The sequence below is a fragment of the Nipponia nippon genome, unplaced genomic scaffold, assembly GCF_047370975.1.
Source record: "Nipponia nippon isolate SJK-2023a ecotype South Korea unplaced genomic scaffold, ASM4737097v1 scaffold_3, whole genome shotgun sequence".
In the NCBI taxonomy this organism is placed as follows: Eukaryota; Metazoa; Chordata; class Aves; order Pelecaniformes; family Threskiornithidae; genus Nipponia; species Nipponia nippon.
Window position 1 is genome coordinate 120,811,964 of NW_028262347.1, and position 19,513 is coordinate 120,831,476.

At 41.5% G+C, this 19,513-nt stretch overlaps 1 protein-coding gene across 1 annotated transcript in view; it reads left to right on the top strand.

Moving 5' to 3' along the window:
• Window positions 1–3,536: 3,536 nt before the first annotated feature.
• The window catches only part of PLPP4 (phospholipid phosphatase 4), a 66,710-nt gene continuing 50,733 nt past the window's right edge, over window positions 3,537–19,513 (top strand). Inside the window, exon 1 of the mRNA XM_087765217.1 lies at window positions 3,537–4,269. Coding sequence (XP_087621343.1) covers window positions 4,214–4,269 — 56 coding nt within the window. The 5' untranslated portion in view covers window positions 3,537–4,213. The remainder of the gene's footprint in view (window positions 4,270–19,513) is intronic.

The window sequence follows — 19,513 nt, forward strand, 5'->3', positions numbered from 1 at the left end:
TAGTAAACATCCTTTGTTTTCTACCAATGATAACAATGAGCTGTTTTGTGAAATTTAGTTTTAAGTGGAACTTCTTAAACGAGCACAATGATAGGAATTTTTCAGGATAATTTTGCTATGCTTCATTTTGGAGATATATGACAGATTTTAACATCCTGAACCAGAAGAAAGATTCCTATCAGCATCAACAGGGCTTAAATATGACTTTCAATCTTCTACATTTTTGCAGTGATATGAAGAACAGAGGTTGTTTAAAAGTATTAATCTGAATTCTGAAATAATTGAACAATACTCTCTTTTAAAATTAATCCTGCTATCACTTTCCTTCCTGAAACCTATGAATTCTCTGATTGATGATGCATTCCTTGGGATCGAAATGTTTTTCTTCATCTTTTGAAACACTACCGGTGAATCCTTACAGATTATTTTTACTTCACCTGTGCAGCCTGGGAATGCTTGATTCATCAATTTTTATAGGTAATACTTGTCTCTGATACAAAAACATAAAAAATACATAGATGGAGATGGTGAAGTTTTCTAACAAACATTTTGGGCTGGACCTGTGATTTTTCTTTGACTAACCAGTGCATGTAGCCATGTAAGACTAAAAAGTTAGACTTTCATGTAACCTTTTTAAGAATCCTTTACACAGAAGAAAAGCCATCATCAGCCTATGAAACTTCATGGACTTAAGAGCTTCCACAACTACAAGACCTAAGAATGGACCAGACAACATTATTTCTAGTGAGTATTTTTTGTCCTTAAGATCACAGAAGAGTTACAAGCTCTTAGGAAAGTCAGAAAAAGCAGCTTCTGCAGTTTCAGTTGTTACTACCACTTTGGTTTTTGTCATGTTCCTTTTACTGCAAGTTTGCTGTTTTCCACAGCTTTTTGGTAGGATAAAGTTTATCTGCTTTGATGGAAAAATCAGTCTTTTTTAAACTCAGTTTACCACGAGCTGTAGGATTTTGCCCCAAGGCAGGTAAGAAGCACTCACACATCCTGCTGCATTGGCAAAGAGCTGGAACCTCCAGGTTACAGCTGTAAGCTCCGTATCAGCTATGCAGCCGTTTCTGCCTGTGAACATCTCTTTATAGACTAAGAGTAGGCTGCAGGTGGCTCAGCCTTTCCTCTAAGTATACAGTTGAGGAAAGGATTCAAGTAGCTTTCTCCATTCTTCTCCCCAGCCGGAGTCAGTACAAATAGAGACTAATCCTTGTGAGAGAAAAATACTTGAGAAGCCTAGCTAGCCACCTAAAAGGCTTGATAGCTCCCTCCATCGGAGTGGGATCAGTGTTCTCGTCTTTGCAGTTACACCTAAGAAAATGAATAGCACTGAGAGTACCTGCTACGCCTGTTGTAGGGATGGGATGAATACAAAACTGGGTTGTTCCCAGGGTCATTGTGGTTTGCTCTGAGAATCTGCTGCAGCGCAGTGACTCTGCACTGCTCCTACTGCAGGGCTGTAGCTTCATGCCACGATGTAGCCTGAAATCTGTTCCTTGCCAATTATCCCTCTAACTCATATTTGGTTTAAAAGTCAAAGCAAGTTCTGTTCGGTAGCTAGCTGCAAGCTGGGTCTAGTTTCGAAAATCAATCTGAAGTATTTATGCTTCATAAATCACCATCAGCTGATACATGTTGGAGAATCTGAACACTGTAAGCTGATAGCTGCAGCAGGACAAATTTTGTTTAATTTCTAAATAGTATTGTTTATTAGCGCTGCTGATAACAGTTGAATGATTCCAAACACTAATACGAATCTGTGAAGAAAATCCCCTCTTCTGTAGCAGGATAGTAGCAAAGGTACGGTAGCAAAGTCCAAGGGGCTGAAGGACCCACAGGCTAAGGCAGCGCAACTGAACAGATATATACAACTCCAGGACTGGGGAAAAGGCGTGCAACTGTTTCCCCTTTAAACAGTATATACGTGGTGTCTAGATGCTCAAGCAGGGCAAACACAGCTTACCCACTTCTGTGACCTGCCTCCTCCACAGTTTGTGTGGAACCGGTAACTGCAGTACAGACTGCCAGCGTTACCTGATAGTCCCTGCAGCTCCTCCTTTCGCGACTGGCTTGATTCACGCAAGTTATGAGGCTATTTCTGTAAGGAAAGACTATTCACGAAGACAAAGATTTTTCTTGTGCAACGATGTACATACACGTTCAGTCACTGGGGGCACAAACTGGAGGAAGTACAAGTATTTGACAAAGACAAAGCAATTGAGTGTCCTCGAAGGAAGGGGATGTGTCCTTTACCAACAACAGCAGCTTAATATGGAGATTTCAGAATTTAGCTTTGTTTCCTGAAGCAGAATCACATTTTTTAAAATCCAGAATATAAATAGTTGACCAAGCTCTGTCTTGAAAATTAGTGAAACAAGGCATAGAAGGGAGGCAGATCTCATTGAAGTAACACTAACATTTAAAGTGCTCTCTCCAATGCCAGTCACGCACCTATGTTTTCTGGGCTTCAGTCACCCTCCTTGCAACAAATCTAGCACTGGTGTAGTTATCTGTAGGTGTTGTTAGTATGGAAGCTTGTGCCTCTGTTCTTTCACAAACGTGGTCAATAAAAGTTTTACTACATGGTAGTCGAGTTCAAAGCTTCCACCTGATACATAGTGGATATATTAAGCAGATAGGTTTAATAAGCCTCTCTGGCATTAATTCTCTAGCAATAATCATGTAGTAAAGTCAATTGGATCCCTACTGCAATACTGATGCTTGCTTTGTAACTATGTGCAGTATTAATAGCTATGAACACTTTCCTGAAGGACATGCCTTCAAAGGCCACAAGAAAGCAGATAATTAAATACATGTAAATATGAATTAGTTTGCTGCATGTCACGGTTTAAGGCTGAACTTCTCTTACAATAAAGATGTTCAGGATTCAATCTCTCCATGCAGAGAGAAAGTTAAATGAACTCTACAAAACTAGGCCAAGGCAATAGAAGGATTAGGGGGGCTCAGAGCTTGCCATTGGGAGGAATGGAGGATGGACTGGAGGAATCACAGGAGTAAACCAAGGCCACGGTGGTTTTGCTGCCTTTCTCCCATCCCAGCAATCTGCAGTCCCACATAACTGCCTCCTCTGCCTGTTTGCTGAGCTGGACCCAGCTCTGTGAATGAACTGACACTGAACTAAACACATTTAGGCGATAAGATCACAGACTGGGCAGAATCTGACGGAGTGAAGCAGGAGTGACGCGCTGGGTTATTTGCATTAACAAGAAGAAGTAGGGTTTAAAACGGCATGAATGTCTAAATGGGTGGAAAGCCTTTTATATACGCCCTGCAGAAAGCAGTCAAACGCTGTTAGTCCCTTATGCAAAGATTACGTACATGTGCCGAGCTCGGTGTCAGCATGGGTGGTCTGGGATGCTGCACAAACGACCAGCAGTTTAAGTCTTTACCAACAGCCGCTATTATCCGTGCCTAGCGGTGCTACCCCCCATTTTTTTTTTGTTTTCTGTATCTTTTCGGTAGCGTAGTCTTTCGTTCCGAATCAGAGAGGAATACAGAAACGCCAGCCCAGCTCCTCATCCGAGCCGTGCCGTACCCAGGAGGTCTGAAATCCAGCATCTTGCAGGCTGTGCCGTGAGGGAGCTCCCGGCGACGCAACGCCAGCCCCTCGCGCTGACAGGCAACGGGTTAATCCCTTTCCAGCGACGGATGGGTGGAGTGTGGCATTAAACGGGAGAGGAGAAGCGCTCTCTGCATCCCTTCTTGCCCATACGGCAGCAAAGGGCGCCGGGGACCCCCCCAGCCTTAGGCGGGGGCAGAAGCCCGGGGCCGGCTGGAAGGGCCGCCCCGGGACGGCGCGGCAGCGGCTCGCCAGCGCCGCGGGGGCGGGGAGGGGAGGGGAAATCCCCAGGATCCCCCGGCCCCCGCTCGGGGAGACACCGCGTTAGTCACCGGCGCTCGGCTCCGCCGCTCCTCGCTCCCCTCACAGCCCCGGCCGCGCCGCCGACGGGACGCGGCGCCTCCGTGAGGCGCGGGCAGCCGCGGAGGCTGAGGCGGGGATGGAGGGGCCGGGGCTGCACCTCGGCGGGCTCGGCGCCGCGGCCGCCCTCCCCCGGGGCGGCGGGGAGGGCTGCCGGCGGGCGGCGTGAGGCGGAGGAGTCGCCCCGGGTGCACCCACCCCACCCTGCCCCGAGCGGGGAATGAGAGGCGGTGCCGCGGGGCTGCCGGAGCCCGCCGGGACCCCAACATGCGGGAGCTGGCGATCGAGATCGGCATACGGGTCCTGCTCTTCGGGGTCTTCGTGTGAGTACCCGCCGGACAGCGGCAGAGGGGGGGACAGCACCAGCGGGTACCTCCGGGACCGCCGCAACTTCCCTCCGGCTCCCGAGTCCTTCCTCGCACCCCACCGCGGGGTCGGATCGCCGGGGTGGGGGAGCGGGGTTGGCCGCCCCTCAGAGCGGGCTGGCGGCGGGTAACCGCCCCGCGGCCCCTGACCGACGGAGAGCTGCCCGCCGGTGGGCTCCGGCGGCGGGGGAGCCCCCCGGGCTGCCGCCGGGCCCCTCGGGAGCCCTGGGCGAGGGGCAGCTGCCGCCGTTCCCCCGTCCGGGTGCGGGGGGCACCCGCTCTGCCGGCAGGGAATTTTTTTCCCCGGGGTGCGTGAGTCGTTGCGGGAGCCGCGGGGAGCCCCCCTACCCTGGGATTTTACTGAGGACCTGAAGGAAACGTTTGTCGGAGAAACTACAGTTTGTGAGAGAAGCGTGCAAAACCCAGCCAAACCAAAAATAACAAACCACCTGCTTGTGTTTTCGTTTGGACGATTATAGTTTTTGCTGTAAGGTCTCATCCGCCGAGGCTGTAAGCGCGCCTCGGCGGCTGGCTGGCGGCAGCCCGCCCTGGGCGAGCTCCGGGGCAGCACCCGCAGCGGGAGGGCCCCAGCGCCGGTGCCTGGAGCCGAGGAGGGACCTCCGGCTGCACCTGAGATGTGAGGTATTGCAGCTGGGTTTGAGATGCCCATCCGCACGCTGCTGTGGAGGAAGGAAAGTCATGGAAATCTGGGTGCTGAAAGATGTGCAGCTATCGCTGCAGGAACGCTCTTGCCTTCTTTAGGAGAAAGCAGTTACGTATTATTTTGCTCTGTATACTTCAGGTAGGCTTCCCCCTTTCTTCTCAGGGCTGTACCTGTTTCTTCTTTCTGGCAGTTTGTGTTCCCCATCCATTTGAACAATGAAAAGTTACGGTCTTCATTTAAGTTTGCATTTCAGTTGTTTAATGTTTAAAGATGAGTACTCTCAATCTTTGTGATCCCTCTGAAGTATCACAGAAACCAGATCAGATTCTCCTACTGTTTACTTGTTTTTCTACTTCACAGTGGATCCTGTTGGTCACAGGTGCAGGCAGTAACAGTGTAGGACATCTATTAAACCGTGACACTGACTTACAGCTGGTGGTACTGGAATGCTTTGATGTGATTCCTTTCTGAATCTCTCACGGTTAATGAATAACTCGCCCAATTTACCGATACTTGAATTTTTCCTTAGTGCTCGTTTCTTTTGAATATTGATGCAAATCTTCTGATTTGCAACATGTTTGGTAAGTGTCATCCTCTTCATTTTAGGATAAGCTTTGATACCTTCAAAAACCTGCTAGGTACATTTGCTACCTTTCAGTTTGCTTGCATCTCACTTTGAAAGTAGACCTGTTCCTTTCAACAGAACTCTTTTCTGGAATATATGGAATTGCAGGGTGAGCAAAGACCTTGGAAACTAATGCCGCATCAGACCCTTTCCCTTCATTAGGACTGCCTGTGTAATTCATCACTTACACCATCCAATAAGAGATCTCTTCATATAGCTTATTACCATGATATGTAAACCATGCCCTATTATAAGCAGTAATCTCTAGGTTATGCTTGTCTTCTGTCCTCATTTCCTCTCTAAAACATTCTGTAATTTTCACTCTTCTTTATTCTGTGGTTCTCAAATCAACTGAGGGGTGGCTAAAGGAAATGTTTTTGGTAGAGGCACCATAATGCCAAATGGCAAAAGACTACACGAGCACTTTTCACATTTTCACATAGCTCAGCTGCTTCTTTCTTGGAATTCTGGGGAATAATTCTGACATTGTAAGAGGTCATTTGGAGCATTCATTGACATCTAAAAGTACCAAACGTAGTATTCTAAATTCACATCCAAGCTGGTGTTTAGTTTTATGAAGAACTGCACTTTGTTTGTAATGGCTGCAAAAATATAACCTCTAACTAGACCAGAAGAATGGCTTTTGTATTCAGGTAATCTTAACACCGAAGTAACCTTTTGCTGTTGAAGTAGTATTCAGTATTTCTCTCAGTTTTTCCAAAGAGGCAGTTACTCATATTTTGGAACTTTTGTGTTATGAAGGTTTAAATGCTGTGTTTTCAGTGGTTTTGTAGACAGCCAGGGCAAGAATTTTTATGGAGTGTTGAGTTCATTGAAATATCTCTTGAACAATTACTGGTGAATTTGGAAGCCCTGGGACTGGAATCCAGGCAGTAGCAATGTAAGCTCTCCTGCAGAAGCTATTTCTAGGAATGAAAAGGCTGTACTGTTCCCACCTCCCTTAGAAAGGAATGCCATTAACATCAATGAGTTGAGGCTAGGTCTGAGATCATCTCTGTTGTGAATGCCAGCTGCCACATAGGTATTTGTCCACTAGGACCTGGACTGAAGAGGATTAGTTCGTTCTGAACAGGTGTTGATGACTTTGGGTCATTACCAACCTTCGTAGTGTGAGAAATCTGACCTTGAAGGTAATGGTTCCGTAGTTACTTGCCAATTGTGAACCATCTGTGCCTCCCAGATGTCTTTTTAGCTTCAACTTACAGATTAATATAACTCAGAGTAATATACTGGCATATTTTGTGCCATAAAATGCAAGAGAAAAAGGTGCATATTCCATGTTGTAGTTTTGCTTGGTGATAAATGTCACTTCGTGAAAATGGAGGTGTGAAAACTTCTGTTGATGATTGCTGAAATTGAATGTATTGCCAATTTGAATGTATTTTACAGCAACAAGAGCCATATTTTCTATACTGAAGACTGGCAACCTTTTTTCTCCCGGCGTGCCATAATTATCAACTTTAGTCACTCCACCAAAGGCAAAAATCTATACTTCTCTTCTGTCATGCAAATGTACACCATTCCGAGTAATACACATTTTTGATGGCTGTGTATTGGTGTGGATGAATTCAACATGCAATCCATGAGGATAACTGTAACAAGTGACTCAGTTCTAGATTTTGTGTTCTTAGCAATTGCTAAGTGTTCACTTAACAACTAAAGATGGGTTTAGGTATCAAAATTAGAGCTTCTGTGCATTAACAAAGATCTGTGCTGAAGGGCATTTTAGCCCTCAGGATTTGCTACTATTGAGGGAAGGATTAGTTAGGAGAGATTTATTAGAAGAACTACAGCTGCTTGCAAATCATAAGAAGGAGATAAAAAAACAAAAAACACAAACCAAAACCCAAACGCGACTGTTTGCAGTCAAAAACATGCTTGATGCATACTTCACTGGGAAGGTAAATAGATGTTCTTTGAGTACCCTCAGCAAAATAGCGCTCAAGCCACAAGTTATAAACTGTAAGGAGAATAGTGATATTTCTGTTCTGCCCTACGCTTTTTCCCCGTTCCTTAACATTAACAAATTCATTTATGGTTTTCAAAATATTTAGCCTTGCACCTTTTGACTGGGCTGAACTGAACCTAATGAGCATAGATGGTTTGCTGCTTACCAGACAAGGACAATTCTCATGCTATAATTTGACCATTACGTTGTTACTGCATTATGCAGTTTCAAATATTTTTCAATTAAACCTTGACTTTAATCAATTCTCACTTCATATTTTTGTTTGTTTATTTTTTATTTATTAAAAAATATCTGTGAGTACAGAACTGGATTTTTTTTTTTTTAAAGTGAAATTTTTCACGTAAGGTCTCAGAAGTAGAAATGGTCTGTTGTTTAATATAATACAACAACTGTGAACATGTACTTTGTTTACAGAAAAAATCAAACACTAATTTGAAGAATGATTGAATTAGGGTCTTGCATCTCCGTTTTCTGCATTTTGTACTTATTCCTATGACCTGGAGCATCTTCAGATGCCTGATTAACGCTAAGACATGTTAAACGTGGCCAGTCTTTCATCTGCTCTGTGTGGACAGTGACGTTTGTCACTTACTGAAAGCTTGATGAAAGCAAATTGTTTTGACTGACTGGGTTTTATTCAGTTAAGGCAATTGTAAAAAGACTTGTGAGCAAGTCTGATATTTTTACACAGGAGTGATGCCCTTAAAACCATGCTCTTTATCTGTCTTAAAAAGAATTAATTGAGTGGTAGCTCAGAATGAGCCTGTAATTGCCAGTAGGGATGTCTTAGTTTCTTAGCAAAATCCGTGTTGTTCTGTTTTAGTTATCTCCTACAAGGAAAACTTTTTCATCTGTTTCAGAAGTTTTGGAAGACCACATCATTGTCTTGGTAGGAAGACAGAAGAATTTGCATGTGGTGTAGTATATTTAGCCCAATGACATGTCAACAGCATATCGCTGATGTTTTTAGAGCTAATTGATTAAAAAGACAGTCTTTCAAGGATTGCTTCATCAAACCTCGAGCTCTTCAGTGAGTGTGATGTGATTAAAATCTAAATGTCATTCAGAGTAATTGGATATCTTCCCTACAGCATAGTCTCGTTAGCAGCCTCCCTTGGGAATAAATGTTTATCTGCAGGCTAACATACGTATATATTGCACATGTGAGAGTGTACAGTATTGACTAATGGTGGCATCTTTTGTGTGTGTGTGCCATGATCAGACTCTGGTTTAAATAAATGAAGGCTGATTCTGTGCGTGTTGGGTTTCTTATAAGTTTAGAATATTAAGATTTTAATCAAGTTATGAATATGCATGAAATGATTTAGGCTGAAAAGCTCTTTCATGTAGCTTTCTGTGTCATAGGTGGCGGTCTTCTGGATATTCTGTATATTTTTCCTTCAGAAATTATACTGTGTATTGTCTTGTTAACACGCACAGAAAATCAATTAGCTGAGGCAATTGCACAATGCTGCAGTTCCGCTTTAGTATTTTCTCACAGTTTGTGCTTGCCTGTTCTCTGTCATACCTACTGGATTTTTGGAGGATAGGCTGAGCTGAGAGTCATGAGCAGTCAGAGATCTGTAGGTAATATAAGCAAAACAGTATTGAGAGGAAATCACCAGTCTGAGGCATTAGGATTTATTTCCTCATGCTGACACAAACGCTGCCAAATTACACAAATCAGTTGGACCGAGATTTCAAAGCACCTTTTGAGCCTAGGCTCTATAGCTGGATGTTTCAAAGTCAAGTAGGTATTTGGCCACATGAGCTTCTTAGTGTTTTTGTGTCCTACATTCTCAATTTGAGTATCCCATAATTCTGACTTTGTTTGGAACCTGATTTTTGGCTTGTCATCTTAAGTCTTGGGCTTCACTTCTCTGTACCCTAATTTCTCATCAAGAAAGGCAGAGTAACACTTCTTTTTCTCACCCTTTTTTCATTTAGTTGATAAATAGTTTGTTGTCAGGTATGTGGACAGTAGCCAAACCTACAGAACACTGAATATGCTTAGAACTCTTTCAGTGTTAGTTTCACAAGTAGTAATGGTAATAGGAAGCGAGAATATCAACATGTTTGATTACTAACCTGTTTAAAAACAGGCACTCTATTGTAAACCATAATTTAGATGATCCCAAAATGAGGGAAAGATTTAGTTTTGTGGCTCAGGCTGAAGTCTGCTTCACTGAGTAGGGTTAATGAACAGTTAAGGGAAAGATCTGCTATAAAAAAGACCTTAGCCTCTCAGTTGTGCTTAGGATCTGAGAACATATATCAAAGGTTGCATATTGAGCTCCAGTGGCAAGCAACAGACTTGTTCCAGTGCTCAGCGCAGTCAGTTATACCTTTGAAGTGATGGAAGAATTAGAATGCCATGGAGCTTCTGTAACTCGCTGAATGCAGCTGATATATCACAAAGTAACCCGAATTTTAACTTTGCTCAGCTCTGCGTCCTTGAGAGGTTACTGTAAAAGCAGAAGGCCGTAAATACCTATTATACCTAGTGTAATATGAAGCACGCAACAAAACGACCATGTGCCTGTCCTAATATCTGTGAAATATCGCCAAGCTAACAGAGACACTTGGTACTTGGCATTCCACTGAGCTGAAGCTTCTGTTTGCATTGTTTTCTTATTTTGTTTATTGAAACTAGGGTAGGATTTTACTGACTTTGATAATAGCTATTCAGGAGAAAGCGTACCTGTCTTTTTTTGTGCAGACTTTGGTCTGTGCGAAAGAGAGACTGTTTTGCAGACTGCTGCGTCAATACATTTAGATCGTAGAACTAAGTTTATTTCATTTGTCTTCCCTGAGTCCCAAGGGAAGAAAGAAAAAGGGGATTTAATGGCAGGAATTCTAATTGTCCTGTTAATAGGATGGGATTTACTGTTGATGTCCATGGCTAAACTTGCAGCTGAATACATGCTAAAAAAGAATGCTATTGTAAATGCCAAAGTATCTGTTCCAGATTTTTGAGGAGTAAACGGTGACTTTGTGTGTCTTTGTGTTGAATCCTATTTGCTCACTGACTTTGGCACTTTGTGTCCTGATTGAGGACGTTTTATAGGGAGAATGTTACTGACTGACAGGCTGTCTGTAAGCGAAATTTTTCTTTAAAAAAACCCTGATTTTTATACTGTGATCTAAGCACAGTCAAGCTGTTGCACAAGTGTGTTTCTTATGGCAAAGACTTTAATAAAAAGTACAGCCTTGTTGCTGAGAGTGCACTCATACCTGGCACAGTAAACCAAGGTCTTTATAGTCTCGCAATCTGTTGGTGACTTTGAAAAGTGAGCACTTGGAAATAGCTGGCAGAATTATTGACACTGTAAGTGGATTAAGGATTAAATTTAGTGTGTCTCATAACTTATTTTCTGTAGTAAGCACTGTACTGATACTGAACAGGGGACGTTTGAGTGCTGCATCCATATTGGCAAGGGTTGGTGGACAGAGAGAGAAAGCTAAAGCCAATACATGTATCCCTTGTTGAAGTATTGGTCATGACCCACTAATGAACATCAGGGACTTACACTTGAATGATTAAGGAAAACTTCACTGGTTTCTGAGTCAGAATAACTGCTTTACAGATGATGCGATTAGATTGCCTTCATAGGAGAGACAAAGTTGTCATCAGATGTGGTGCTTGAAATAAGCTTTTCATAACTGCATGGATTTTAAGGTCTTTTCCCTTCATGCTTTTCCCTTGCCTTGTAAATGGTAAACTTGTGATCGTTGGACCACAAGTCACTGCTATGCAAGTAACTGTGACTGATCTATATGATTCTGCAGAAACTAGATTAGGAATGTTTGTTTGTTGTAAATCAGATTGCTACAGTCGCTGGGTATTGTATTTGTTTGTTTCTCTGCATTACAAAACGTTTTTAGCTTTTACTATGCAAGTGGCTAAATATTTTCCTTGTTAAAATACCACTGAATTTTAATTAAAATTGCATGTAGATAAAATGCAATAAATGTGAGTTATTTTACTGTAGGCTGGAGTAACAGGGTTTACAACTCATGTTTTCATAGTAAGTGGCCGATTAAGATTATTTATGCAGGTGAATTTCAGAGAATTGAGGAGGATTGAGAAAGATGGTAAGAAAGAGAGGTACAGAAAACAACTTTTCTGAGAAAAGATAGAAATAATTGAGCTGTTTAATTGAGAAATCTGCGGAGACTTGGCAGTAATCTTCATATGTAAGCAGCTGCTGTAAAGATGTATGAAGAAGGCAAACTGCTTTTCATGTCCCTTGGGAATTTTACAGAAAGGAAAGATTTTTAAACTTGTAGCAAGGGAAACTTAGGCTGAGTGTGGGAAAATACAACCTAATTGTAGGGACTTTTGAGCGCTGTGATAGATTGCCTGAGGCATATGTAGAATCTCCACCAATGGAAATTTTAAAAAGCGAGTTACACTAAACTATGTTGGGAGTATTTTACATAAGGTTTTGCTTTGCTGCATGGCTGCGAGGAGACAGACTAGGTGGCCTTGTAAGCTGGCACGAATCAGTTTAGTGGACTGAGGTTTACACTGCCTCACAGTGTCCCAGTGTGCGGGGAAAGGTTGAACGACATTACGGTAAAATTTCTTGTAAGAGATTTTTGACTCATGTTGGTGAGCAGAAAAGGAAATGGTATTACCAATTCGAAGGTACTTGGAGAATAATTTAGCAAAGGCTGAGCAGAAGCTGGTGATCTCTTCTGGCTGGAGGGCATTGCCATGCCAGATACCATGTTCTAAATATTCTGCATTTATGAGATTGTGGGGAAAACGAAATCCTAGATTAGGTGAAATGTTTCACTCTGCAATCTTGCAGTTCAACATTTTACTCTATTTTGAGTGAAAAGTTTTACTACTTCTTTAGAATTTATAATGGAGGTGTAAATGTCAGCTCAGAAATATTTCAGCTTTGAAGGATATGTGGCACCCTGCCAAGTGTTGTGAAGCCTTGCAAATTGAAAACAACAGAGGAGAGTATCATTTGATATCAAGTGTTGTATTTTCATTAGCTGCCAATTTTCACTAATGGGAGAACAGATCTAATGGCCTGACTGTACTCTCATAGCCCACAGAGAGGCCATTAATAATTTCATTCATCTAGTGTCCAAGGTGCTTTACAGGAGTGTAACTATTGTAACTATTGCTATTGGACTTTAGCAAGTGCTACAAAATGCTAAAATTGATGTTCCTGTTCCCCATTACTGTATCTTTTTTTTTTTTTTTAAATCATTATTAATGCTCTGGAACATGTAGTTATTCACACAAGTGTTTTTGGATTGAGTGATTTTAATATACTTGGATTTGATTGTGAATATCATTATGCAGTTCTCTCTTTTTTTCCCAGAGAATAATGAAGTCATTGCATACAGCAACTGTGAAGGAAAAACTGGAACAAAATAACTTGTAAATTTGTATTGCATTTAGTGAATAACTTGACCAAAAAAGTGTTGGTTTTTTTTTAAATTTGCATTTTTAAAAGCATTTTTTATTAAGATTAAAATGAGTTTGATAGATTCCCAAACAAAATATTTCATTTCCGTTTGGGTTAAAATGATATGTTCCTGCTTGACCAAAAATTAACGTTTTAATTTCACATAAAGAAACTCTTGATCGAGCCTTCTAGATTGGTCCATAGTATTTCTCCCCTCTCTCGCTTCCTTACCAGCTCCTGAGTTTTTGGTCCGAAAAAACGCTCTGAGAATGTGTTTTGGCACTTAGCTCTGGTTGTGGACAATTTGTTTGATGCTACTTAATTCTCACTTCTCTTCAGCCTGTACCGCTCGGGGACAGCATTATGTGGGGATAGGCTTCATTGCCATACAGGTTCTCTTGCCAGGTCATGTCTCTGTCTCTCCATCATATGTTTAAAGGGAACAGTGGTGTATAGCGAATGGGATACAAATCATAAACATTTGTATAATAAACATATTGTAGATTAAAAATAACTTGGCAGCAAATTATCAAGTTGTGTTCCTTCTAGTAATATTCAGGTTCTGGTGAAAAGCTGGGTAAGTGAAAAAAAAAAAAAAATTCTTGTGTAGAAGTGGTAGGTTTTTGATATGGGACTTTTGAAGAGCTTGGGTGTGGGGGCAGTGGCTGAATGGAGATGAGGTCCTGTGGCATGGAGGAATGTGTGTTTCAGAGATTGCTCCTGAATAAGCTGCTAGGGCCAAGCTCTCACTTCCAACTGATTAAACCTTGTTCCAAGCAAGACCTTAAAGAGCTATCGCAGGAGGGACAGGAGTGAGAAGCATTGAAGTAACAGTGAGTTACAAAGGGAATTTTGGAGGAGTGATGGACAGAAATAACTGAGAGGGAAAACTTCAGTTACTAGGAGAAGCTCAGCATCTTTGAGTTTAACCCCTGACTTTCATTTCAGGTCCAAACCTATAGTCAATAGGAGTGTGGCACACAGGTAGGAAAACAGAAGAAACTATCAGACTGCTCAGCTCTGTCAAATTGCTATGAAGCTGGGATAGTTGTCCAAGGAATTGTTGAGAGTTGTTTGGCTGGAAACAGTTTGAGATGTAATAAAAACAAGCATTAAAAAACATAAAAAGCAAAATTTTGACTGTCTGTAGTATGTTTTGGTTCATTATTCAGATATGTGCTTAGGTGATTTAAGCCTGTAAAGAAGAATTCTGTTTTTCACTTCAGAATAAGGTACAACTGCCAGCTTTGAAACTTCTAATGGCTACCTCAGTGTTCATATACTGATGATTTCCTTTCTCTCTTCTCCCTCCGCCCAAACACACGCACATTGAAATGGCTTTTGTGAAATAGCTTACGTGAAAGGGTATATTTAATAAAAGTAGAGCACAGAGGCAAAAATTGATACCATAAATCATGCTTTTTATTAACTAAAATGAGAGACAATGCAATGAAAACAGTAGCCAATAGTTTTCACTTGTTGGTATCTGTTATTTCTGTAAGACTACCACTGTTACGGTAGTGCAGCTGTACTGGATCGCCTTAAGTATCGTACATTGCTGTAATAAGTAGCAGCTCTGACCTGCTTGCCTTGTGCTTGAAGTGCACCACTGCTCCTTGTGAGCAGGGATCACAAGAACTGAACTGCTGCTTCACCTCAGGAGCAGCTAAATGCCAAAATAAACATGTTTTTGTTTCAGAACAGTTTAGTTTATATTCTGCTGACCAGAAAGTAAAAGGTGCAAAGATTGCTTTCAATATTAGGTCAAAGAAAGCTTTAAAAATATAAAACCAGGCAAAATATGTCAATTTGACTCATTTTGCAGGTTTTTTTTTTTCCTGTTTCAGTGTAGCCACTCTTGTCTCCTGCTCTTCTGTTTGAAGCTGCAATGCAGCATGACTGACTGTTCCCTCTTTCTTCCTTTCACTTTGCTCGTTTCCAAATATTCCACTTCTGTAAGGAAGAAAAGGTGGTGAAAAGGTTGTATCTAAGCTAGTTAAGTAGTTCAATTCCTGGATACCCATTTTTATCCCCATTAAATGGGAGTTTTGTAGATTCAGTCACTTCATAGTGGCAATAATGATACTCAGCAATATTTAGTGCTACTTGCATTCAAAGTGCTCAGCCCATGAGCATGGCGAATGTATGGACTGGAAGTTCTTGGATTCTTTCAGGCGCACCAGAACAACTGTCTGGCTGTGTTAATTGCTTGTTCTTGTGCTGTTCATGCATGCTCGGATAATCCTTTCCCTTTCCTCTTAGGTTTAGTATGACTGAAATAATATCAAAGGAAGGAAAACGCTTACCCAGAGAGAGCTGAGATGCCAGGGACTGAGAAAGCAGTAGAGGTATAATTTAGGTACTAAGGAAATTAACATTAGGTTCTAAAACTCCAGGCTATTCTCTCTTTTTTTTTTTTCAGTATTATGAAAAGATTGTTGGTTCACTATTTCGTATTAGGTATTCTAAGAACATTTATGTATCATTTATGTATTATTTCATAAGCTGCAGGACTCCTGTTGTGAATATATATTGTTGTTAGTTCAAGATCTGAGCTTTTAACTGAGCCCAGACTCCCCAGCTGTTGCCTCCTTGCTGATTCATTTAATTCATATTGTTTCTTGAATTTGGACCAAGCAAGGAAGAGAAAATTTGAGCAGAGGGGTTGGGTCTGGTTTTAACCTGTTTCTGTTCGTATATTCAGTATGGGTACACGTGGCTCAAGTCATGTGCTGTAGCAGACTTGAGCCTAATCTCAGGCACAGCTGATGAAGCCTTTACAAATACAGCCCCAGATGCTGTATCAGAGAAGGGTCCAGTGGCTCAATAATCATTCAGAGACACTGACTGGTGCAGTCTCCATCATCTAGTTAGACACATTCTGGTTGAAGAACCTGTCTCGCGTCATGGTTGGCTTTGTTGGCCCAGTAATAGTACAGCTCACCCTGACTGGGGTGCAATGCTAGCTGCGAGGAGGAGAGTAAAGAGAGTGGCTGTTCATCTTTGGAAGAAGTCACACCTAGCTATTTATTTGTTAAATCAGTGGGTATATGAAGCAAATCTAGGAAACCTGAAGAAGACTGAAGAAAAATACTGGCAACTCTCCTCTTTCCGCACATCTGGGAAATACGACAGTCATGGTAGTTGTCACATCCCACCTGGGGAGGAGCGGGGAGGAGTGACTAAGGTTCGCAAATCCTCTTGGTGTGGATTAAGGTGGGCCAACACTCAAGGTGTGTACACAAACACCAGCTTTAATAGAAGGCTTCTAGAAAGACAAATATTGAGTACAAATATTCGATACCCACCAACCCTCTCACAGTTATATCTATCCCAGCTATGCGGCTTTATGGAAAGTCAAGGTAGGCCATGCAGTACTTGACTACAATTTAACAACTTTAACAACTTAATCACCTTAGGAAGAATGAAAGAGAGAGAGAGAAGGAAAAGAGAATCACCAGTCCTGGATCCAGCGTTGGTCCCGCCAACAGGGGTATTTGGTGGGGAAAAAGAAGAGCGAGGAGAAGTGAAGGTTCTTATAGATATGTCAACTCTGCGCAGGGTGCTCAGGGATAATTCCACAAATCAAGCATCCCATCATACAAACTACAGCACGTTTATCAGGCTACATGATTAGTATAAATCCGCCTAAGTTTACACTTATTGGTTAGTGATTAACATTTCATACACTATTGGTTTACTGTATTTAAATTAGCCTTGCTTGCTATGTAAATGAGCATGCATGCTCCTTTCAGGTGTGAGGGGGCAAGTCTTTTTGGTCCTGAATTGAGTCAGTGGTCACGATCTCCCCTCGCCGCATTTACCTCTCACCCAGTTTCTGCAGCTTTATCAAACTTCATGCTTCTCTGGCCACTGTCCAGTCTTTGGTGCCAAGATGTTCCTTTTATTGGCTTGTTAGCTCTTCTTCAGGGTTAGAGCTGTTAGTTTTCCACAGTTCGCTACTTATACGAACACTTTCATATCTTTTAGCTCCCTCTCAAATTCCTTTCCCAAGGCACAAGTGGTTAGTAGTTTTGCTAATTGGAAAACTACATCAGCAACCAGTCAAACCAAGAGAAGTGATACTAGGACTGTCCCCCAGGCAGTAGGTGTGTGTGGGGGGGAATAAGATGCTTCACAGACCCCGGGGATGGGGCTGAGGCAAGGCCACCCTGTCTCCACAGGGATCCCTCCCTCACCCTCGCTCCAGGTACCGTCTGGTCCTGGCTCCTAGCGACCATTGCTCTGCATTGTGGTTGTAGCAACCAGGCTGTTTGAGACATCTCGTCGTTTTGCACTAGCAGTTCTCTACAGTAATATGTACATTTTTAAAACTGCATCAGAATTTATTTTCAATCCCTTCTTAATCAAAATGATTTCTCATGTATCTGAAGGGCTAATGTGGGCATATGTGTTAATAAAATGTAACACTGCAATTGCTAGCTGATTTAAAATATTCAGAAATCTTTGACATCAAATGATACTGATTCATCTGAAGCTAAACCTACCCTTGAGAACCAGTTCTTGACTTGCCAGTGATACTAAATGAAAAAAAAAAAAAAAAAACAAAACCAGAAACAAACCAAAAACCCCAAAAGATTGCTCCCACCCTTTGTCCTTATCAGTCTCAAGATTTAATTCCACTGACTTTTGGCTCCTCCCTACATAAAAGTGCACCCACAGAATTAAAAGTAGGGAAAGCTGTATACATTCAGATTAGAATATCAAATGTTCTCAGGAAGTGGTATGAAGGCTTTTTTTCTAGCTTCTCAAAAATACAGAAATTTAAAAAATGCTATCAACTTGCACTATTCCTGGAGCTGTGTTGGGCACTGAATAGGGACTGAAAGAAGAAAGCCTCTTGCAACATTTTTCTTACCATTTACTTTCTGCCAGTACTCCTCTCAGTCTTCATAAATACTTGCCTACAAACAGAAGGTTACTGCAAATGAAGAGAGGCATCAGATCTAATTTCTGTAGCAGTAAAAACAGCTTCTGAATTATCTTTGTAGGGTGTTGCTGGTGAATATTAACTACCCTGTATCCTGCAGGACACTCAAACCCAATAAAGCTCCATAGCTTTTTATAGATTTTTATAGATTTTTATAGATTATAGATTGTTAATCAGAAGTGGTAGGTGTATACACTGCATGGTATTGTATTGGGAAATAAAAGTTTTTAGCTGTTGAAAAGGTAGAGATAATTTATTGGTACAGCTGCTTCTGTATCTCTTAGTGCGAATGTGAATTACTTAATGAATTGGTTTTACTGCAGTTACAAGATGATGGTTATAATAACACACTTCCATCAAAGCCTATGAAGAACCAATAAAACATTAATTTCTGTTCTCATGTGCATGCTTCTTATGCAATCAATATCTACTGCAATATAAATTCTAATATATTTTAGAATTTAACTCTTTACTTTTGATTTCTGTGGCGAAGTTGAAGTTGAAGCTGTTGCTTTCCTACTTGACTGCTTGTCAGCAGTGCATACTTGGCTTATTTGAATACCAGTCCAGTTAATGGGCAAACCACGGCATTAGGAGTCTCGCTTTCATACTGGTATTGACACTTCTTGCTGGAATGAATTGCCCTACCTTCCATTGTAAAACAGTGGCGGAAAACATCACTTCTCTTGATAACCAGTATTGTTCCTTAACTATAGGGAAAGTTTCTCTTTCTATGAAAACTAGAGTTTATATTATTGAAATTATATTTTTAATTCATGTCAGCTTCTTCCTTGGTGAAATTGCAGTTCATACTTAATAATTGGGCCTTGGTCATATTTTTTGTACCCCAATACATAATTCCCTTCTTGATGGCTGAGGAACTGTGGATTTCCCAAATTACTGCAGAAATTAAATGTCTCAGATCTTTTTCCTTATGCTAGCCTCTGAGCTAACACAAAGCTATCTCATCACAACAATACGCATAGACAGCAGCATTTCAGAAACTGAACTCCTCCAGCATTCATGTGGTGAGCAGAATGATGGTGATAAACCACAGGTGTTATTTCTTATCTCACCTCATCACTGTCCTGTCTGCTTCAGTTCTGTTAATTTTGCATTCCAGCCACAGTCCATTTCAAGCTTTTCATATTTTGTCTGTCTTTGCAGGAGTTCCTGAAATAACCACTAGAGAGTTACATTTTTTTCCTTAATATTACCTATAGGGAATAAACAAGACTATGTTTTCTCATGGCATGACAATAAGTTATTCTCTCCAAATAATCAAATAGCATGACATGAGTCCTTTTCCCACTATTAGGATGTTTCAGAATGGATAAGTTGAAGTCTTGGATTCAAATGTGAGCAAAAGCAATGTGAGTAAGCAGTGTAAACACTGGGCTCTTTCTGTTTAGCCTAGGTCACTTGTTGGAAACCCCTAAAGCAAATTCTGTCTTTCAGAATATAATTTTCTTATCTCCACAGCTGTTGTGCCCCATGATGTGTTCTGCTTTATGGCTCTTCATTCAAAATGTTGGGGCTG